At 43.8% G+C, this 21728-nt stretch overlaps 2 protein-coding genes across 3 annotated transcripts in view; one reads left to right on the top strand and one right to left on the bottom strand.

The window, feature by feature from the left end:
- The window catches only part of LOC120673369 (RAB11-binding protein RELCH homolog), a 29461-nt gene extending 21273 nt beyond the window's left edge, over nucleotides 1–8188 (top strand). For both annotated transcript variants that reach the window (XM_039954173.1, XM_039954174.1), the window contains one exon: nucleotides 7931–8188. In XM_039954173.1, coding sequence (XP_039810107.1) covers nucleotides 7931–8002 — 72 coding nt within the window. In that variant the 3' untranslated portion in view covers nucleotides 8003–8188. The remainder of the gene's footprint in view (nucleotides 1–7930) is intronic.
- Nucleotides 8189–9319: 1131 nt separating this feature from the next.
- LOC120674732 (AP-3 complex subunit delta-like) lies at nucleotides 9320–12756 on the bottom strand. Its single transcript, XM_039955866.1, has 2 exons — nucleotides 12663–12756; nucleotides 9320–12543 (listed from the first exon to the last, which is right to left on the bottom strand). Exons 1-2 carry the CDS (start codon nucleotides 12754–12756, stop codon nucleotides 9572–9574), a joined length of 3066 nt encoding a protein of 1021 aa, XP_039811800.1. The 3' UTR covers nucleotides 9320–9571.
- Nucleotides 12757–21728: the final 8972 nt, after the last annotated feature.

Here is a 21728-nt window from a genome sequence, read left to right as displayed (position 1 = left end):
CCCCCTTTTTGGTAATTGATGACAACTCTACGAAGATATGGAAATTAAGCATATTCCAAGCTAGCACTTCACACACACGTGTAAATAGCTAACTTGGTATGGATTTTATGTTTCTTATCCACCATTAAGACCACTTGTAAAAGATTGGATAAGCACCATAAAAATCCGACTTGGTAGTGATAACTCCAACTACATGTGTGCTCAAGAGATTTGGTTTTAAACTCACACACATGCATAAATATGAAATTTGTGGGATTGTTATCACTACTAAGTGATGCTAAGGTATATAGGATAAATCTTTGAAGCGTGATACCAATTTGAGTTGTATCTTTGAAGTTCATTCCTTAGCATCACCGAGTAACTAGACATTCATCAAAAACTCAAGATACCTCATGAGATCAACAATATTAGCAAAGCTCTTGATTCACTTGTAAAAAAATGTCTAGCTACAATCTATGCATGCTAGTTATCAAATCATCAATCAAGTTCTATGACTAGCATACATCACACACAAGCAATGCATATATAAATTTTAAAAATTATGCAAATGCAAGCAAGCACATGAATATGCACATATCAAATGCATGCACATATCAAATGCAAACAACTAAGTTCATGAGCTTGCTCCCCCTACTTGTGTGCTCCTCTTGTCCAAGAATATTGATCCTCCTCAATATTACTCCTCTTGATCCATGTCCATGATTGCACTCTCATCTCATCTCCCCCTTTGTCATCCAAGGATAATTCATATCTTTGTTCATTCCTCTCCCCTTTGTCATCAATGACCATAAAAAAAAGGGCCGAAACCACATGAACTTGGCCATGTGAAGATCAATGGCTATCACTTGAAGCTGTACCTCTTGTACTTATAGGGTTACCACTTGAATACCCCTTGTAGGCAATCATATGAAGCGTTTGTGGTTTGATACAAAGAGTTGGACTTGGGTAGATGGTTGAGTCTTGAATCTTCATTTTTTATGGATACTTTCAAGTTAATTAGAATTGACACCACTTGTAATAACAACATGTGGAAGCATAAAGACCACCTTGAAATGCCACATGTAGGACACTAGTAGGATTCTTGACCTTGATACGTTGTAGTGGGGCTCCTCCCCCTATGTCAAAGTGTTTGTCAATCTACTTGAATCTTGAGCTTTTCTTGATGTGGGTAGCTTTCTTGATTTGAATTGATCACTTAAAGTTGAGGATCACTTGTGGAACCACCATTGTTGCACTAGATCTACTTGAATGAATACAACTTGTATGACCATGTATATCACTTGTAGAGATACAATGATATACCTTTTGTTGAATCTAGTAACAATTGTAAAATCATGATGGACCACTTTGTTGAATTTGACATTGATAACCAATTCTTGAACTAGATTGTTTCCATGAGCTTCTTTCTCTTTGACTTGATCTAGACTACTTGCCCAAATAATTCAACTCGGTTTGAACCAATGACAAGCTTCTTCACACCTCATTCTAAGGGTTATCTTGACAATGTTGAGTTAAACACTTGAAAGCTCATTTTCTAGATCAACTACTTGGGTTTACTAGCTCATGAACATGTCATATGTTACCACTAGATCATATCAAGTATAGAAGCAACAGTGGCATCATAAAACATTTAAAATTATTTTATTTTTCATGAATGATCACTATATATGACTATATGCACTAATCATGTCCTTCGCATAGTATGAATGCATATGTCAAGCAATTTCACCTTGCTATGTTAGAGTAGAGGATAGTCATTAGATTCCAATTTAGCTCTCCAACTAGCATCATGAAGTCCAATTATAATAGCTTGGTGAAGACAATGAATATCAATATGAAAATCATTCTTCACCCATATGAAATGAATACCACTTATCATCAAATACACTATCTTGTTGTGGTTGGCTTGCTCCATCTCTTTGATTTTTGCTTGCATGAGAGAATACCATTTGAATATCACTTGTATTTTCATGAATATCTCTACTTTGGGTGTTACTTGCTTTTCTTGATCAACCCATTTGATATCTTCAACTAAGCATCTCCAATGATTCTAGATCACCACTTTCATATTGGCCTTCCAAGCACCTTGCTTGTCAATCCCACTCTTGGGTGGCTCTCCCCTCTCCAGAGAGAAGTGATATCTCCAAGAACCATTCTTGACACTCACTTGAAATGAATTTTAATTAATTGATCAAACAATGGACTTGTCATGATGAGTAATTTTGAAGTCTGCTCTAAGTCCTTTTCTTTCTACTTGAGGTTGGTCTTGATTCTCAATTTGAGTACCAAAAGTGTGCCAAAAATACTTCTCAGTCAAATGGCCTTGTACCCAATACTCGTCATGCTTCTAGATCATTTCAAAACCAAACCTAGGTTCCTCAATCACTTGTAAAGATGATTCCAACTTGAGGACCTTTCAATTTAAGTGACTCAAGATCAATCCAATATTTGTCACTTTTATGACAGATTTTGTACTTCTCAAAGAATACATCAAATCTCTCAAAGTACAAGTTGAATTGCCACGAATTTTTGTGGAGATGTGTGACACTAAGTCATACAGCAGCCATAAAAATTTGAGCTTCAATGCATTTCTAGATTGCTACCAGATTTCACATCTTCACTCATAGGTGTATGCTGAAAACTGCTGCACATGCATTGACAAGATCCACTCCAAAACCGAAGTATCCCTCATCATATTCTCATGAAATTTGTAGATCAACTAGTATCATAAGTGTAGGGAATGCACACCAAATTTCAATCCAATCCAAATATATTTGATCATCCAACCATGGCTATCTTCTCAGCTTACTCAGATTTTCAATAAAGGACAGATTTTGAGCAATTGAGCTATACTTCATCAAATTGAATCAAACTTGATGTCAACTTATTTGAATAAACTCACAAGACATATATCTAATCATATCTCATACTGAATGTCATCTCATGATCTTATCCATTCAAACTAACTCAATTTTGATTACTAACCATTTAATCTATTCAATCATCTTGTAGCAAGCAACAAGAGCATATATATCCAATTCAAACATCTCATATGCACCCAAATGAATGTGATCAACTAGAGATATATCTTTGTAGCTGATGATAAGTCTGGCTGTCAGGATCCTCCTGAAAACACCAAGAGCGGACCGTCCGCAGTCCATGAGCCCCGAACCAAAAACCACTACTGGTAGAAAACTTCAATTCCTTGATCCAATCATAAGATCAAAAATAAGAATTTAATTTGAATCAAGCTCCCAATGCCTTTGGTACCTACACACATTCATCCATGTTTTGATGGTACCCAAACTAGGTTGGGTCCTCTCAAGTTAGGAGCAACATACTTTGGCAATGCCTTAGTATGAATAGCGGGATGTTTTGCAATAGTAACAAATGAGGTACCATTACCATCCTTTCTAAGCATAATATTTGCATCAATTGAAATAGGCTTAGAATTGTTACCTAAGGGACATGAATAAACCATGTGTCCCTTTTCCCGGCATAAGTAGCATCTTCTCTTTTGTTGAGCCTTTTCTTCCTTACTCATTTGATGCTTCTCATTGTCTTGCTTCTCATTGTTTGCTTGAGCCTTCTTCTCAAGCTTGTTTGGGCAACCCGAAGCTAGGTGACCCAATATTGCACAACTATAGCACTTGATGTGAGTATGTGGATTCTTCTCTTGGATCTTGTTCTTGCTCAACATCTTGGCACCTTGAATGTGAGTTGGATGCCTTGCTCTTGCCTTGCCACCCCTTCTTGTTCTCTTTTTCATCATCTTCAAGTCATCAACTTGATCATCATGGTTGATCTTGACTTGAGGTTGGGGTACCTTCTCTTGCTCAACTTGTGGCTTTGGTTGAGGTTCTTGTTGCTTCACCAATTGCTTGATTGGACACATTGAGGTGAGGTGACCCCAAATACGGCACTTGAAGCATTTGACATGTTTAAGCTTCTCTTCTTCCTTCTTCAATTTGAGCTTTTCTTTGTTGGGGCAACCATTTGCAAAGTGTCCCATTTCATGGCATTGAAAGCACATGAAATGAGATAGCTTTATTTCTTCTTGCTTCTTCATCTTCCTATTATATTTATTCTTGCCCCATTTCTTGCCTTTGAATTTACTCTTGTTGGAACCAATGCCACTCATGTCACCGAAGCTTCTTTGGCTTTTTATTATGCTTTCAAGTGTGACTTTTGATTTTGTCCATCTCTCTATCTTGTTGCTCAAATACTTCACTTGACTTTGGAGCTCTTTATTTTCTTCTACAAGGTTAGTCTCATATTGCATAGTAGAAGAAGAACAAGCATCTATATGTGAAGTACATGGCATAGACAATAAATCATCACATGAGGTGGATACGTGTTTCTTGCCTACATCACAAGGGTTAGCAACATTTTGCAATTGATCTTTTGACCCATGTGATGAGCTCTCACTAGTTTTAACTACTTTACTAGAAAACTTGCTAGTGAGTAAAACATGGTCTAATACCAAATTCTCATGAGCAACACTAAGCTTCTCATGAGTCAATTTTAGCTCCTCATGTGAACAACTTATGACATAAAGTAGATGCTTTTGTTGTTCACATGTGTCTTTGAGAAAAGAGTTTTGTTTTTCAAATTTGATTGTTTTGGCTAACACTTCCTCAAATAATTTGGTCAAGTTAGCATATCTACTCAAGAGCTCATCATATGAATTAAGATCAATCACATTGCAATTTGATACCTTTATGTCACCTTGTGACATGAAGCAATGTGGCGATGGAGATAAGCTTGACGTAGCAATATCATCCGTGCATGAGCCAACTTGATCATCAAGTGTGCTTGGAGTAGAATCATAATTTGCAACACTTGAATCATCATCATCATCATCAATCATGTCAAGTCAACTTGTTGTAGATTGATTATCATCATCACTTGACAATGAGGTGGAGCAATCTTCCACAACCACCATGTCATGGATGTGCTCATCATCCTCATGCACTTCCTCCTTGGTCTTATAATTATCATGATCATCGGAGGCCGCCCCATATTTCTCATTTAGATAACTCCAAATTTCATGGGCGGTTTCCTTGTCCATGATCTCACCAAGAATGCAATTATGCAAAGATCTAAACAAGATGTTAATAGCTTGGATGTCTAGATCTAGGCATTTCTCTTGTGTTGGAGTTAGATTTCCTTCATCTAACACATGAGAAAAACCTACATCCACCATCCACCACATTTGAGGACAAATAAATTTAAAATTGCATGTCATCCAATTTCTCCACCGTGCAAAGTGTGTGCCATCAAAAATATGTGGACACTCAACATCTAGCCCATAAGTCGCCATCCTCTCGGGTCGGTAAGGACCACAAATGAGAGACCTCGGCTTTGATACCACTTGTAGGGTCGAGATGGCGGACTAGAGGGGGGTGAATAGTCCTTTCTAAAACTAATTGCGCCGGTTAACCGAAACTTATGCGGAATTGAAACTATTAGCTCAGCCAAGACTTCACCCCTCTAACTATGACTCTAAGGCACCTCCAAAAAGGATCCTACCCAAAGCAAATGGAGTGCCAAGCTAGTAAGAGCTCTCCTAACAATTCTAATGCCAAGTCATACAAGCCTAAGCACTAGTACTTCACAAACCGGGGGGGGGAGCTCCTACACAATTCTAATGAGCAAAAGCACAAAGCCAAACCTAAACTCACTAGATGCTCAAGGACAAGGATACACAATACAAATCCAAGAGCTCAACTTGCTTAGCTACACAATCTAAGTAAGAGCAACTAATTAAGCTACACAAGCTAAATAGTTACACTAGGAGCAACTACACAAGCACAAGATATAGATGAAAGTAAATACAAGGCTTGTGATTTGGAGAAAGCAAACCACCGAAAAGAGTAGACAAGATTGACACGGTGATTTTTATCCCGAGGTTCACTTGGTTGCCACCAAGCTAATCCCCGTTGAGACAAGCTCCAAGGTTGCTGCCGATCCTCTTGCTAGTGGTGACTCTCAAGTCACACTCTCCCACGTGGAGTGCTCACACTGAGCTCTAGCACATGATCCGGCCGGACCACTTGTTGCTCTTCACGTCTCGCTCAACTAGAGTTGCTCTTCGCGGCTCCCGCGGGGTGAGCACAATACCCCTCACAATCTCTTCTCCGGAGCACCGCACAATCTTCTTGCGGGCTTCAACGGAGCCTCTTACCACCAAACCGTCTAGGAGGTGGCAACCTCCAAGAGTAACAAGCACACCGGCTTGCAACACGATCACCTAGTGCCACTTGATGCAATCTCTCAAAGCAATCACACTAGAATCGCTCTCTCACTCGATCGAATGATTAATATCAAGTTAGAGTGAGTAGAGGGCTCTCAAGCACTCTCACACATGGACACCAAGTCCCCAAGGTGCTCAGCCGCCTCAAATGGTCGGCCACACCCTCTATTTATAGAGGGAGGCCCCAAACTAGCCGTTACACTCAAATCCCATGAAAACAGAGTTTTCGCGGACTGTCCGCCTCACAAAAACCGGACTGTCCGCCATTCAAAACCAACGGCTAGAACTGCAATGATCATGTTGACACTGGGAGCCGCCATCGAGCGATCACATGGTGGTTAGAGTATGCAACTGCCCCTACAAGCGTGCCAACTGTTGGTGTTTCCATCACCGGCTAGTAAATCTGTGTTGCACTTCTCTGTAGCTCGATGGCTAACACTGAAAGACAAAGGGATTTAGACTGGTTTGGGCAATTGCCCTACGTCCAGTATGGGGTTGGTGCACTTTTGTGTTCCTTGAGTTCGAGTGTTGGGTGCTTACAACCGGACACTTGCAAGCGGTGAATGTGTGTGTGTTCAAAATGGGCTTGAATTGGGTCAAGTTGAGAGAGTGTCTGGAGAGAGTCTGAGAAAGAAAGCCTAGCTCTACCTTATATATATCTCAGTGGGCTAGGCTACAATACGAGAGGAGGGTTCCTCACCCCCCGGTATTGATATCCTGGTGAGGAGGTCAAAAGCTCTACACATGTCCTAACTAAGGCCCACAGGCTGGTTGCGCTCCATCTCGTCCCGAAGCTAGTCTTCTCCACTCAACCCGCTGCACCGCATGTCAAGGCCTCGGTCATGTCATCTACCCCCGTGTCAGGGCATGCCGCATGCCACCATAGCATGGTCATCTCGGTCCGCTGATATGGGCTTCTTCATCTTGTTGGAGAGATCAACTCTCTTCACTAGGGTCGGCGGGTTAGGTCTCTCTTCCCCCTATCTTGGTGGTGCGTGGCGGGCCCGCTGGCGCGGCACGCCTTCCTCTACCTACGGCTGATAGCGGAGGGTGACCAGAGCGGCCCATCCTATCGCTCAAAAAGGAATAAGGACGCAAGCGCGAGTTCGCGGCATCATGATGCCCCGACTAACCAGGGCCGCCCCTACCGGACCCTCGGTCCTTGGGTCGAACCCCTGCCCCATTTGTTAGACGGGAGGCATGAGCGTGGGTGCGCATCACATCGTTCTGGGGCATTTAATGCCTCTAGCGGCCGGTCTTCCCCCGCATGCCACCCACAGGGTTGGGGGAGGGGGGTCGGACTCGGCCGTTGAGTCGGCACTGGCTTCTCGACACCACTGAACCTAGGGTTGGTAAGATGCCATGTGTCTAGCGGTCGCCTGCCGGTCTTCTGCTAAGTGGGCCGGCGCCGGGTGTGCGGCCAGCCACGTGGCATTAATGACCCGTGGGGCCTTCCTTGGGTACGTGTGGTAATTGACTCCGTTAAAAAAATTAAATTAATGACCTGTTTGCTTTTAGATTTTTGTGCAGTCCTCATGGAACACGGAGCAAAACACCATTTTCTGAACCAAATGTCTCATGCAGTTGGACGATATGCTATTTTTTGCACTAAATGGAATTTTTGCCTCCAATTTCAAGGTCAAATCAGTTGCTTATGATTCAACCATTGCGCAGGAAACTTGGATTGTTCAACAAAGAGTGCCTTGCTTGTGGTGTAATAACATGGGAGCTAAGGTGTCATGCTAGAACCAAACGTGTTCCAGTGAATGTTGCTATCAACATCATTGAGTAAAGATTTATTTCCTTCGAGCATTAGTCGGCTGATATCACTCTCAACTCAGTTCTTTATGCATTTGCAATCTTAACATTGGGTTTGTAAAAAGTAAAGATTCAGAGTGACAGAGAAGATACATAATGGAGTATATCTGTAGCAAACATCTCTTGAATGAACCCCCTAAACTTCAAGAAGCTCTATGTTTAAGCAAATACAAATATGAAGATAGGGTCCTTAAAAGCATCACTCCCTGACAATACAAGCCACTGAATCTTTTTTTTAAACTAATTTCTCAACTAGCCTATTTATCCTTTAAATAAACTTCTCCGATAATTCATTGCGAACAAAAGCTCTAATCCTAAGTATGGTATGGCAACCATAAGCAGGGTTTTGAATTTCGTTTGTCAAAAAATTTCGGACATGGCCGAAATCACCGAATTTCGTGAAATTTCGGCCAAAATTTATTTTTAGACTATTTTAAAAAATACTTTTAAATATATTTAAATTATTATTTCCGAAATTTTCAAATTTCGGAGGGGGGCGACATCACCGAATTTCGCGAAATTTCGCCGAAATTTTGAACACTGACCATAAGTGTCCAAAAGATCACAAACATTAACACCGTGGTGTGACATTACGTTTTTGTTATAAAGGGCATAATTGAACTGAAGCAACATTAAACATCATGTGAGGCATTAACAGTGTGTTTCTTTCCGAACAATAATTGTTCAGTATAATAACTAAATAAATATTGGCCTCACAAACTTCTGGATTCTGTAACAATAAGCGAACTACTGATCTGGTAACTGTGGACTGGAAAGAATGCTACTAAATCATCGCATAACCTAAATAGTGTGTTTAAGCTAAGAAGTGTTCCTTTATATATATATTTAATTATTTATCATGGTAACTCAGAACAATTCAATCTTAGAACTGTGTTGCTCCTTTCATTTGCATAACCTGCAACACAAAATGTTTTAATAATTGTCTAAAACATCTATTGCAAACTTAGGCCAATTAAAGTATTTCAGTATTTCCCCATTTCAATTGAGTAATATGCGTGGCTCACTCCACCTTATTTGCAGCTGCAAGAAACATTTGTATGGTTCAATTCGAACTCTAAACAAAACTATCCCCGCATGTTAAGTCAGTTTGAAATAGATCTATTTATTGATGTGTATTGATATACCATGGTAACCTTATGTGTATTTGAAGTTTAAATGGCCTATTAGCATTGGTGCAAAATTAGTTTGCATGACTTCCACAATTTTGAGAGGTAGATAAGAGACTAAATAAATATTGAGTCTAACTCTCCATAGCATGAACTACATTGCAGTGAAGATATCCAAGAACATCAAGTGCTATGACCAAGAAGATATACATGATTGAACAATGAAAAACAGCACACCAGCAACTGAGCAAAAACTAAAAAGCACCACAGGTCAAACGAGAGTGAACAAAATGAAACTGCACAGAATGTGAATGAACAAAAATCAACATGTATTCAGTAACTGAAATGTACCAAACGAGAGTCTCAGCCACTATAGAAGGAAGTCTTGGATAACTGGAGCTTGAGGTACAATATCAGGCTGAGTACTAGACCTTTCTCTGTGCTCATGTTTTCCTTGGCGATGTCCACTTCTACCAGAGCTCCTGTGCTTTCTCGATTCTTTGGCATTGTCATGGTTTTGTTTACTTGTTACAGAACTTGACGCAGGATGGCTTCCTAAATTCTCTATCCGCTGAAAGGTAGATTCATTAGTGCCCATTTTTTTTAGCATTGCTTCAGAGTTTAAATCTGAAACCTTTTGTGAAGGTGATGCCATAGCATCTCTACCCAAGAGCACACAACGTAGAGCACCAGACAAGGGGTCTTCTTTTGGAACATTTGTGGTGGCCATCATAGAACTGAGGAAATCCTCACCATCCAATTTAACTACTTTTGGTCTGGACTTTGTGGACTTCGACTTTTTCCCAGCAAATAAAGGTTCAACGGTCTTCGACTTTTCATCACTAACAGTTTCATTGCTACAAGATGGTAGAGTATCATTGGCATGGGGGTAATCACTTAGCTCGTCCTCAATTTTTCCTGTGGGGAGATAAAAGAGCCCATGCCTTTTGCGATGCTCAGAAAGAGAAGATGAACCAATTGACACTGCAGGATCATCTCTTGTATCTACAGAATCATGGTGACGAGGATAAAAAAAGATTGAAGTTGACGGAGCAGTATCATCTTCACTCACAATGTCTCTGAGTTCAGCAAGATTCTCATTCAGGTTAAGACCATCTGGAGAGGCTACTTTCATATGTGCAGTCGCAGAAACAGGACCAAGTTCTTGACAGAATATTGTCCGCATAGTTTTGACAAGCTCTTTTACCCTGATTTGCTTGTCATCATCAGCAACCTTATTTTCTTTCAATTCTTGAATATGTCTTATCAAATGGACAAAACCAATCAGGTTGTGTGCTCTCTCCTGGACTTCTACTTCATTACACTCAACAAGTGGGCCAACTGTAGTTTCAATCAAGTTAATCACGTAAAGTATAGATTCATGTGAAAATGGGTCCTTTTGCAATGTGCTTGCCCTAATATCTTGCTCTTCAGCAGACCCAAGTGCAACCTTGCCTTCCTGATGAACAGTTTGATCAATAGCCAACCCACTAAACACTACATCCACATCCACATCCACTTCCTTGCTTGAATCACCCAATTTCTCAACATACACACTCACACAGAAAGTGAGCACCTTAAACACTGCATGCATGTAGACTGCTCGAACGGACATAGGCAGGAGGCTGGTCTTTGGTTGCAAGAGTGCTTCAACAAGCTCGACAGGATCCTTCATGAAGTCCACATACTCACCAGAAATCCATGCGGCAGCTGAAAGAACAGGGCAGAGGAAGTGGTTTCCAAGCAAAGCAGGGTCAATTAGGAGAGTTCGAGCTGAACGGACAAGCTCTGACCGTGCATCCTGCACCCGCAATCCCACATCAACAAGCTGCCGACCAATCTCATCTCCCTGGGCGCAATGAAGGCTCCTTGCCATGTCTGCAAGGAGTGAAGCATACCAATCAAAGTCCACAACCAGCTCATACACATTACGCCCACATGCTGCTAGAACGGCCCCGAGAATGTCATTTGCGAACTCTGGGTCTGACTTTGCAGCATGACTGACCAACATACTCGCAATGTCCATTACGTTGTTTTCATCAAACATCTCCATCATGAGGTGCAATGCCTCCCGGCGAATGTTTGAGTCGGCATCATCCAGTGACCGCACAATAACATCCCGGCAATCATTCACTGTTGTTGCATAACCTGGGCCAAGCATACCAAGCGCCAGTAGCCCAAGGTACCGGAGGTTGGGATCATCATCAGCAGCAAGGAACTCCTTCGCTTTTGCAATGGCAAGGTGGACAGCGGCGTCATGTGCTGGCAGCGCAGTGAGCACTGTACGGACACACTCAAAAGTCAGTGACACGGCTGCAGATCGGGTCAGGAGCTGGCAGACTGGGTCGACAATTCGAGCGGCAAGCCGGGACTCTAGAGGAGTCAGCCGTGCAAACAGCTTGACCACCTTGATGAGTTCCCAGTTGGACCGGGAAGTGGTGAGCAGGTTGTAGAGATCAGGCGCCAGAGGCAGGAAAGGGGCCGCGTCAGCAGGCGGCGCTGACAGGTCACAGAACGCTGCTGCAGCCGCAGTCGACGCCCGCGAGTCAGGGGATGCGAGACAGGCTGCCAGCGGCTTGAAGAGGACCGGCACGGCCGCGGACGGCGCGCCGGATATGACGCGCGCGGCGGCCGCGATGGCGCGTGGACTGCCGCGGGAGAGGTGTGGCACGAGATCGTGCGCGAGGTGAACGGCGAGGTCCGTTGCGGCGGCGGCGGTGGCGGGGGATCCGAGGAGCTGGAGCGCAAGCGCGGGGACGTGCCAGTGGGTCGTGGCGGCGGAGGCGGAGGCGGAGGGGGAAAGGTCCTTGTGTAGCTGGTGCGTGGCAAGCGGGAGCAGGGATAGCGAGGCCGGGTGTAGCGAGAGCGAGGCGGCGAGGTAGGCGAGGCGCTTGTGGGGCAGGCTTGGCGAGGCGAGGAGCTCGATGGCCGGGAAAGCGAGTGGGTGGGAGGCGACGGGGGTGAAGTGGAGGGAGGAGAGGTAGGTAAGCTTCTGTAGTGCGACGGCCTTGGTTGCGGCGTCGGGGGCGCGGATCTCGTGGTGGATCTCGGACAACGCGCGGGCGACGGCCGCGGACTCGCCGGCGGCCGACGGGTCGGCGCGGAGGGACTTGATGAGGTCGTCCAGGGAGCGCTGGAAGAGGGTGTCCACCAGAGACGGCGCCGCTGTGTGCGCCGTCGCCGGCCGGCGCCGGCGCCGGATGGGCAGAGGCCATCGGCTTTGGCGGAAGGGTAAGAGGCTGGATCCGTGTGGTTTTGGGGGTAACTTGAGAACGTGCGGGGGCGGCCGAGACGAAGGACTCGCGCTTGGTGTGTGGCTTTTTTTTTTGAGCAAACATATACCTGTATTAAGAGGTAAGGAAAACGTACACAGACCGTACGAATACAGATACGTCAAGGATACAGGGGAGAGCTGTCCCTCCAAACTTTGAAGAAAGGGCCTCAATAAAAATAAAAATTACAAATAGGTCCCTGGACCCTTCCCCTTCCAACAACAGCATCGGACGAATTTGCCGCCGCCGCCGTCGCCACCACCATGATCTGACGAAGCTCCATCGCACGCAGGCTTTAGCGAGCCGCAATAGCTGCCCGACACGAAGGCCGGGCCGATTCCGCCGTTGAAGGAGCATCGGCCGGGGACGCGCCCCAAGCTTTGCAGATCTCGAATCGACGCTCGTCGTCGCCCGTCGCCGAGGAGAAGTCGAGGTCGATCCGCTCTCCTGCAGTCCACATCACCCACAGCTTCCTCCGCAGCCAAGCAGAATCGCGGCATGAGCACCTCAGCTCCACCACATCGACGAAGCAGCAACCGCCGCAGACTCCTAGATAGGAGCCGACAAAGCCGGACTCTACCTCCACAGGCTCGTCGTCAATGTCGGAGTGAAACGTCGACGAGGCGAGGGAGAGTCCGAGAGGACTTATTCCATGGCGCCGCCGTCGCCTCCGCCTCAACGACACCGCCGGGAAACCAAACCCTAGACCTACTAGGACCTAACCTACCAGCTGGCAAGAAACCAGCGGTCTCCGCCACCTCACGACGCCCGACGGGCCATCGGAGACGGAGGAGACCACCGGCTCCGCCGGCGGAGACGCGAAGACTCCTTTTCGCCGCTCTCAACTGTAGCAGCCGAGAGACTTCGAGAGGGTGCAGCAGGTGCGGCTTTAGGGAAGGGGATGTGGCTTGGTTGTTGAGGTCTGAGGAATTTCAGTGCCGGCATTTTCATTTCAGTGCCGTTGGAATTCATGGGCTAACTATTTTAATATCATCACATCGGATATTGAGACACCAACTAAAATTAATAAATATAAGCTACTTAGAAAAACCAATTATATAAATAGAGGCTAATTTATGAGATAAATTCATTAATTCGAATTAGTTCATAATGATAATATTGTACTATAGTAAATATGTGGATGGATTAATTAGGTTTAATAGATTTGTCTAATGAATTAGTCTACATCTATGCATGTAGTTTTATAATTATTCTATATTTAAAACTTATAATTATTGTTCAAATATCTGATGTGACGGGACTAAAATTGTAATTGTAGAGAATTCCTAACCAATATGGCTGGTTGGTTGGTTATGGCGCATGTTGGTATTTTTAAGCGTCATGAAAGAATCCGCAAACGCATGGATACCGCTGTAACTTTCAACCAGAAGTATTCTAGGGCATTATATCTACTAAGGAACGTGAGTACACTATCTAAGGTTTAGACTCATCCAAAAACACAACACCAGTATGATCATGGGTAGAGGGAATTCCTTAGTTTCAGAATTGAATATAAGAAATATCTAGCTTAACTGTTTAAATCAGGCTATCAATTTCGTCTGGATAAAACCAGAAGTTCTGATAATAAGGCTACTATCATCCACCCAAACTTGGAGGATTACGATGGCAAAAACAGGATTGTCACCACTTGCAGGCTACCTCTATAAACCGTGGAATGTTACAAAAATTGAAGGGTAAAATCTAGTCTAGGCACCACGTCTACACTGTCTTTTACTAACTCTAGTCTCGACCAAGAGCCTCCGTCTTTATCGAGTGTCTTAGACTATCCACTAATACTAGTGAACCATCAATCCAGTAAACAACTAGGAACTAGTACTAAATTAAAATTAAATTACTTAAATACTAAAAAGACCATGAATACTTACTATGATTGATAACCATCCGTCAAGTTACAAGCGGGAGAAGAGTGCCGACAAACCCAGCACCTCCCCAACTCATCCTCACTCTCTTCCTATTTTCTATACTCCTAGGCAGTCTAAGCCCAATGATAGAGCTCTCAAGCTCCTAGATGAAGAAGAGTAGAATGTGTTGGTGTTGATGTGTCTCATTTCTTCACCCCCTCTCATATTCATAGAAGGGTGTGGCGGAACCACCCGAAATAAACTGACTTGAGTGCACTATTTTTCTATAATTTTATATGTAATTTAGAAGTTCACAGATTGCATTAGAAAACTTGAACTAAATATTATAGATAAGTCCCTAGATCTTTCATTCAGACCCCCGTAACACTTTGTTTCCTTACGGATAACTCCCTGGCCGGAGTTTTTTTAAGGGAACCTGTGGGAGAGTTCCCCATAGTGCCACTACAATAATTCTGGATTTTGCGAGGCACTTAAAATAGGCCTATGAGGTGTGCACAAAAAATGAACGCAGCATTAATAGAGGCGGTTATATTTTATTAACTGAGGTGTTTCCGAAAAACGCCTCAGAAAATCGATTAACAGAGGTGGTCAAACATAACACGACCACCTCTGTTAATAGACCGGCCCAATAGAAGCCCATTTGAGCCCGGTTGCTGAAAGAAGTATATAAGAAACCCTAACTCCCTCTCCCGACGCCTTCCCCGGAGGTGCTGCCTCGGATCCGAGGATGGTGTGCGGCGGCGGCGGCGCAGAGGGCGCGCGACGGCGGAGCAGAAGGCCCGCAGCAGCGGAGGGGAGGGGCGGCGGGCTGCTCGCGGCGGCGCGGCAGGCGGCCGCGGGCGCGGCGGCTCGGCTGTGCTCGGTAGCAGCGCCCGGAGGGCGGCGGCCGGCGGTGAGTGGCGGCGCAGTAGGCGGCTGGCTGGCCGCTCAGATGGGCTCGCCGGGCCTAGATGGGCTCGGCGGGCTCGCCTGTTTTTTTATTTATTTTTGATTAACAGAGGCGTGCAAAAAAATGCCTCTGAAAATGCTTTATTAACACTGACTATAGCTCTGAGGCGTTTCCAAAAAATGCCTCTGAAAATAAAAAATACATGCCTCTGAAAATAAAAAATGTAGTAGTGTGCTTCATGTTTTTTAATTAAAAAGAAAAGATACAAACTGTACAGGATAGAAAGTACTTACAGAGATACATTAGGGGCAGAATAAAGGATAAGAAAAAAATCAGATCTATACAATAGTTTCTAGCCATTCAATTTGCAAATGAAAAGTCTCCTTTACTCTTAAGAGTTGGAGGTGAACCTGCCTCTTGAAATTGAAAATCCATTGATTTATGTTAGCTGTTCCTTGATTAAAAATCTTGTCATTTCTTAATTTCCAGATCTCCCATGTGGCTACCAGAAATATCTCCATGAAAAGTAGATGGGTATTGTTGGCCCTGTTATTAATGAATTTATACTATTACGGAACAGGCCTTTGATCTAGGCCATTTGTCCCGGCTGCCTTTGGGCCCGGGACAAAAGGGGGGGGGGGGACAGGTGCCTTTGGTCCTGGTTGGAGGCACCAATCTAGACCAAAGCCCCCCCCCCCCTTTGTCCGGGTTGATGGCTCCAACCGGGACCAATGTCCCCTCGGCCTATTTGTCCCGGTTGGTTCCAACCGGGACAAAAGGGGGTCCTTTGATCTCGGTTGGTGCCTCCAACCAAGACAAATGTCCTTGGCCCCCATATCCCCTTTCTCCTCTCCCCACCCGAGCCATTCAGTTCACTTGTTTTTGCTGTTCTTGGCTCGGGTGAGGAGAGTTCTTGCTCATTTGCTCACCACATTTGTGAAGATCTTTGATTCCCTGTACATCCATCGGCGCTAAAGGTTTAGGGCTTATTTCTCTCTTCTTTCATTGCTTGAGTAGCTCATTTCATGCTTTAAAAATAGAGAAAATGTGGGATATTTACCTGATGGAACTTACCAATTACTGAACAAAGATGCAAGAATTAAGCTCTATATTCATAAAGCCAAACATTGCATTTTGTTCTACTTGGCTCCTTGTGCATCTGTCTCCTTCTTGGGCTAAGGAGGGCTGTTTGAGTGTTTAGGGTGTTCACGCTGCTCCTTAGTTATTTTATTTTCATTTCCTGCAAAAGATTTGCGGACAAAAAATATTCGAGAAATGTTTTAATTTTTTTTTAAATTATTTCATCATTTTTTATATTTGTTGTTAACATCCATGGTATGCCGGGGTTGAATACCGGGGAGTCAAATTTTTATTGAGGCAAGGTGCATGGAATGTTTAACTGCCTAAGTTTGTTTTTTTTTTCTGTTATTAGTTTTCATTATATATTTTTTATTTTCTTTTTATTATGGCAAACTGGGCATGATGGGTAATTTTGCAGGGTGAAGAAATGAACGAGGATGCAGAAGGTAGTGGAATATTTACCTGATTGAACTTACCAATCATTGAACAAAGATACAAAAGTTAAGCTCTATATTCATAAAGCCAAACCTTGCATTTTGTTCTGCTTGGGTCCTTGTGCATGTGTCTCCTTCTTGGACCAAGGAGTGTTGTATGAGTGTTAGGGTGCTGCTCCTTGGTTGCATTCTTTCCATTCCCTGCAAAAGGTTAGTGGACAACAAATATTCGAGAAATGTCTAAAGATTTTTTTTTGAAAGTATTTCATCATCCCCTTTTTTTCTCATTTGTTGTTCACATCCATGGTTAATCAAATTCCAAGGTTCAAATGGCATGATCCCAAATTTCTTGCCATTATTTTATTTCATTTATTTTTCTAAGAAAGATATTTTCCTCTTTTTTATCAAAAGGTTTTTATTTCTTTTTATTGTGGTTCACCAAATTTGTGTCTTAATCAAGGCTGGGTAAAACTTGCACAAACATAAAGGAGCTTTTTGACAATATACTCACAGTGCACCTTGGAAGGGTGATCCGTGCTTCCCTTGCATGTTGTGCAACTTTTGCTGACGTGCCTTCCACATCTTAATTTATCTCCGACATGAACTTGAGGACTTTCCCATCAAATTTTGAAAATTTCTTGCAGGGGTTAGTCCACAAAAGATATGCATCCAATATTTATGATAGTATTAGCTAAACGTTCATTAACCAAACTCGACACCATGTCTAATTTGATTAAAGAAGGCTATTTTAACCTAAGCACCATGCTTAATTTAAAAAGCCTATGGATGTATCAATTGAATACATCCAAACCAGAGCATACGAGCATAAACAATGGAAGCATGAATTTCAAAGTTCAAGCTATGTTCAAATGGAGATTGGTGAACTCGGGGTATACATACCTGAGTGCACTTACCACCTACATGTAGGACAGATGTCTTGATATTGCTGCAGAGGTGGCATTGTCATATTTGATTGTCAATGACTTTTCCATCTTTGATGTGAGCTGAAGCAAAGGAGGACACATAGACCATGCTGACTCAGGTGACTGCAAGGCTGCGTCACACACACAACTAGTGTGCACGAACCCTGGGCCTTGCTGGTATGCTCCATTGGCACGATGATTGGAGGTGCAAAATACGTCTCCTTTCATGTGTACGAGTGAGTGCCAAATGGACTGGAGTAGCACAGCCCCGTACCAGAAGAGGAGCATTACTCTGGTGTGTGAGCTCGGGCTGCTAGAGTGGCACTTTGCAAAGCTAGAAGCGGATGAGGATTATGACGAGGCTTTGCAAGCGTGAGCGAGAGCAAGGATGGGTGGAGCTAGACAGCAGAATGATTTCTGTGTAAGGCCAAGGCTTGAAGGCAATGCACATGAAGCCTTTTGACTTGTGTGGATCTTGTAGGTTCACTCTTACTCCCCTCTTTCCTCACTTCTCTCTCTTTTTTTTCTTTTCTTTTCTTCTCTTTTTTTTCTATACTTTTTTTCTCTTTTTTTTCTCCTTCTCTCTTTTTTCTCTCTCTTTTTCTTTCCTTTTTTAAGTAAACCAGAGCTGATCCTTCTGTAGACTAGGATACTCTTTGAATAGAACTTGCAGTGATTTGCTCACCAACTTCCCCCACACTTGGACTTTTGTGTGTCGGGGCACCAAGAGTCAAGTATGTGGTTTTGGTGTTCCCTTCAGAATGTGTTCTATAACTAGTGAATACCTAGTGTACAGTTGGAACAGTTTCCATGTTCCTGGGCGTCGCGTGTCCTTTGTTTTTTTAATCTTAACCTGAAAGGGTTAGTGACGTAAAATACCCGAAGGTCCATACTATCCTAGAAACATGCTCAAGCTTATTATTATTTTTTAAGAAGGAATTATAAATATTCTTTTTTTATATCTCATGCTATCTCCCGGTAGTGCTTTGTTTATGGTCATAAGCTCGACCCTGGGGGCTTCTTCCTGCAACTATCAATTGGTGATGTAGCCCCCACTTCCACCACCATTCATCAATTATGCTTAAGCTGCAGGGTTAATGTGCAACCACAAAATCTACAATGCCTCTGATAAACAAAGGTGTCTACAACCATCCTTCCAAACATTTTGCTAGAAAGAGTTTTAAAGAGGTTGTAGCTTGCAAAGACATTCATGGTGCAACGAGTGCCTGACTCTTGAGGGGTGCTAAAGGAGCATGGTGGTGATGTTTCGACGATGAAGCTACCATGCTCATCTATAGAGTTATTTTCTTCGAAGTCAGCGCCTCACTGGATTCCCTAGCCCAAGAGTTTTCTACCTCAAGAGGTTCATCATGGAAAATCATGGTTATATCCCGATTGTGATCGAGAACAACACAATGTGAGCTAGAAAGAATAGGCTCAAACTTGATCGAGGATGATGAGGGTTGCTCATGCATCTCCTCGAGCGGGTTCTGTTTGGGGCAAGGCTTCGCCAAAGAGTTCTCTAAGCAAGGTGAGGCAGAAGTCATTTCCCTAAACTTTTCATGGATGCTCCCTAGAGTTGAATGATGAATGTTTTCTAGGGGGTAGCCTATGAGGAGATCAAAATTGAGGATATCAAAAATGTGAAAGTCTAGGTTATCCTCGATTTTGTCTATTGTGACTGGCACGACACTTGCGACCCCCCGGCATTCAAGAATGTGTCCAAAGGGACAACTTTCAAAAAGCTTCCCGGATGGTTTTAGAGAAACACTACTCAAAAGAGTGTGTGCCCAGTGCCATGGCATGATATTACCCTCCATAGTAGGGATAAGCTGGGCCTCTACGGTGATTCCCTTTATGGAGCATGGAATGGTTATGGAGGGTGAATCAATCCAAACTGCTTCAGCAAAGTCTATTATTCCATTTGACCATTCCTCCCTAATGTCTTCCTTCAGAAGTGCTTCATTTAAAGGATCGGGAGGAGAAGCAATATTTGGAGAGATGAACGGTGATACGAGCATCATCTCTTCGAATGGGTCGTGGTTGAGATGGTGCTCCACCATTGGATCTTCCGGGCAAGAGATAAGAGTGGCAAAAGCAATTTCCCCGGATTTATGTTTGAGGCTCCCTTGCGATGATTTTTCATGAAGAAGCATTTCTAAAGGGTAGCCTATGAGAAGTTCAAAATTGACGATCGAATAGATGTGAAAGTCTAATTTGATCTCGATTTTGTCTATCTTGACTGGCATTGCCCGCGCGATCCCCCGACAATCAAAGAATAGTCCTGAAGGACTTCGAAAGAGTATGTCGGTCAGGTCTAGGGGCATGCTTCCAATGAACGTGTCCATGAGGAATTCAGACATGATGCAAGCCTCGGCAGTGGAGTCATGAAGGGCTTCTACAGAATTTCCCCCTATAGAGCAATAGAAGGTCATGGAAGATGAGCTAAGTTGAATTGCCTTGGAGGAGCGTCTCACTTCCTTCGACCATTCTAAGTTCATGGATTTGCTGGAAGGATAAAGGGGCGCTGTAGGTCTCCTATAATGAAGGTAATTCGAGGTGTTTCTATGGTCTTCATAAGGATCATCCTCAAATTGGAAAGAGAACTTCGAAGGTTGAATTTCTTCTTCCTTCGATGTTGGCAGATTTTCGAATGTGGAAATTCGAAGTTCGGGAGAGGGCTCAAAAGACAAATCTTCGAATGTGGAAGGGTAGGATTTGGCAGATGAGGGGTTCTCAAGGTGCGATTGGGACTCCTGCTAGGGCTCATAAGGATAAGCAACAAAAGAAGAGTTTCCTAAGATGTGATCTAGGATTTCTCTTCCTTCTGTTGGAGTTCTATAAATAAACGAACCTCCAGCGGCGATGTCGAGATCGTCGGCCGAGTCCATGTCTAATCCCGTGTAAAAGATGTACAAGGATATGTCATCAGGTATAGACCAGTCTGGGCTTGACGCTAAAAGGTGTGAGAATCTAGCCCAAGCTGCACCAAGGGACTCCTTCTCTAATTGTTCAAATGCAAGGATGTCACCTCGTCGAGATGCTTCGTGGGATAAAGAAGAGAACGAGAGACAAAAGTCATCTCGGAGCTCTTCCCAATCCCCATTCGCATTCCCCACGTTGTGAGTGTACCATTGTTCCGCCTTTTCCACGAGAGAAAAGGGGAACAACTTCCACCTCAACGTTTCCTGTGACATGCCTGGGATTACCAAGTACGAACACAATTCCTCGAACTCTAGCAAATGATGGTAGGGATCTTCATTTCCTAGACCAGAGAAGGTTCGTTGTCGAACCATGGCAATGATGTCAGGATCAAGTTCATAGCCGGAAACCATGAAAGGCTTTGGAGAGGTTGATGGCTCTGAGAACTCATCGTCAGAGGAGAGTTGGTGGATAGAAGGGTGTGACATGGTATAAGGATAAAATAAAAGAAGGGATAAAAGAAAAGGTAAAAGAAAAAATACACGGGCAAACAAGGTTCGAAGATAACTACAGCAACCGTTGCCCGGCAACAACGCCAGAAATGCTTGTTGGTATTTCTTAACATTCACAGAATAATCTTCAAGCGCACGGAAGATACCATTGTAGCACTTCACCCGGAGAGTATTCATGTATCGTATTTTCACTGGGAACGGAGGTGTAACGATCTTCTGGCTATTTTAACCCCGGAGAACAAGAGGTAGGAGAGCTTTGGGTAGTGTGGTTTATCTAAAGATAAGGATCAAGGTAAGGTGGACTTAGGCTATCACTCGTTTACTTCGGGCACCGGTCTGACCCAGGTACTGTTAGGGACCTCCGGCTTGTTGCTCTACGCCGTACCCGGACAGGGGGGAGTGCACTAACCACGAAGCAACTACGTAGCGGACCAACAGGGCTGTCACCACCTGCGGTCTACCCCGCAATACTATAGAGTACGAGGCAAACAAAGGCGATCTAGGGCCTAGACACCACGTCTAATTCTTCGATTACTACTCTAGTAGCGTACAGGGTTACCCGTCTTTATCAGGGGTCCTCTACTAGAGTATCCGTTACGAGAACGGATGATG

The sequence above is a fragment of the Panicum virgatum genome, chromosome 5N (genome assembly GCF_016808335.1).
Source record: "Panicum virgatum strain AP13 chromosome 5N, P.virgatum_v5, whole genome shotgun sequence".
In the NCBI taxonomy this organism is placed as follows: Eukaryota; Viridiplantae; Streptophyta; class Magnoliopsida; order Poales; family Poaceae; genus Panicum; species Panicum virgatum.
Note: the sequence above shows the minus strand (reverse complement) of the source record. Positions and strands in the feature narration are given on the sequence as shown.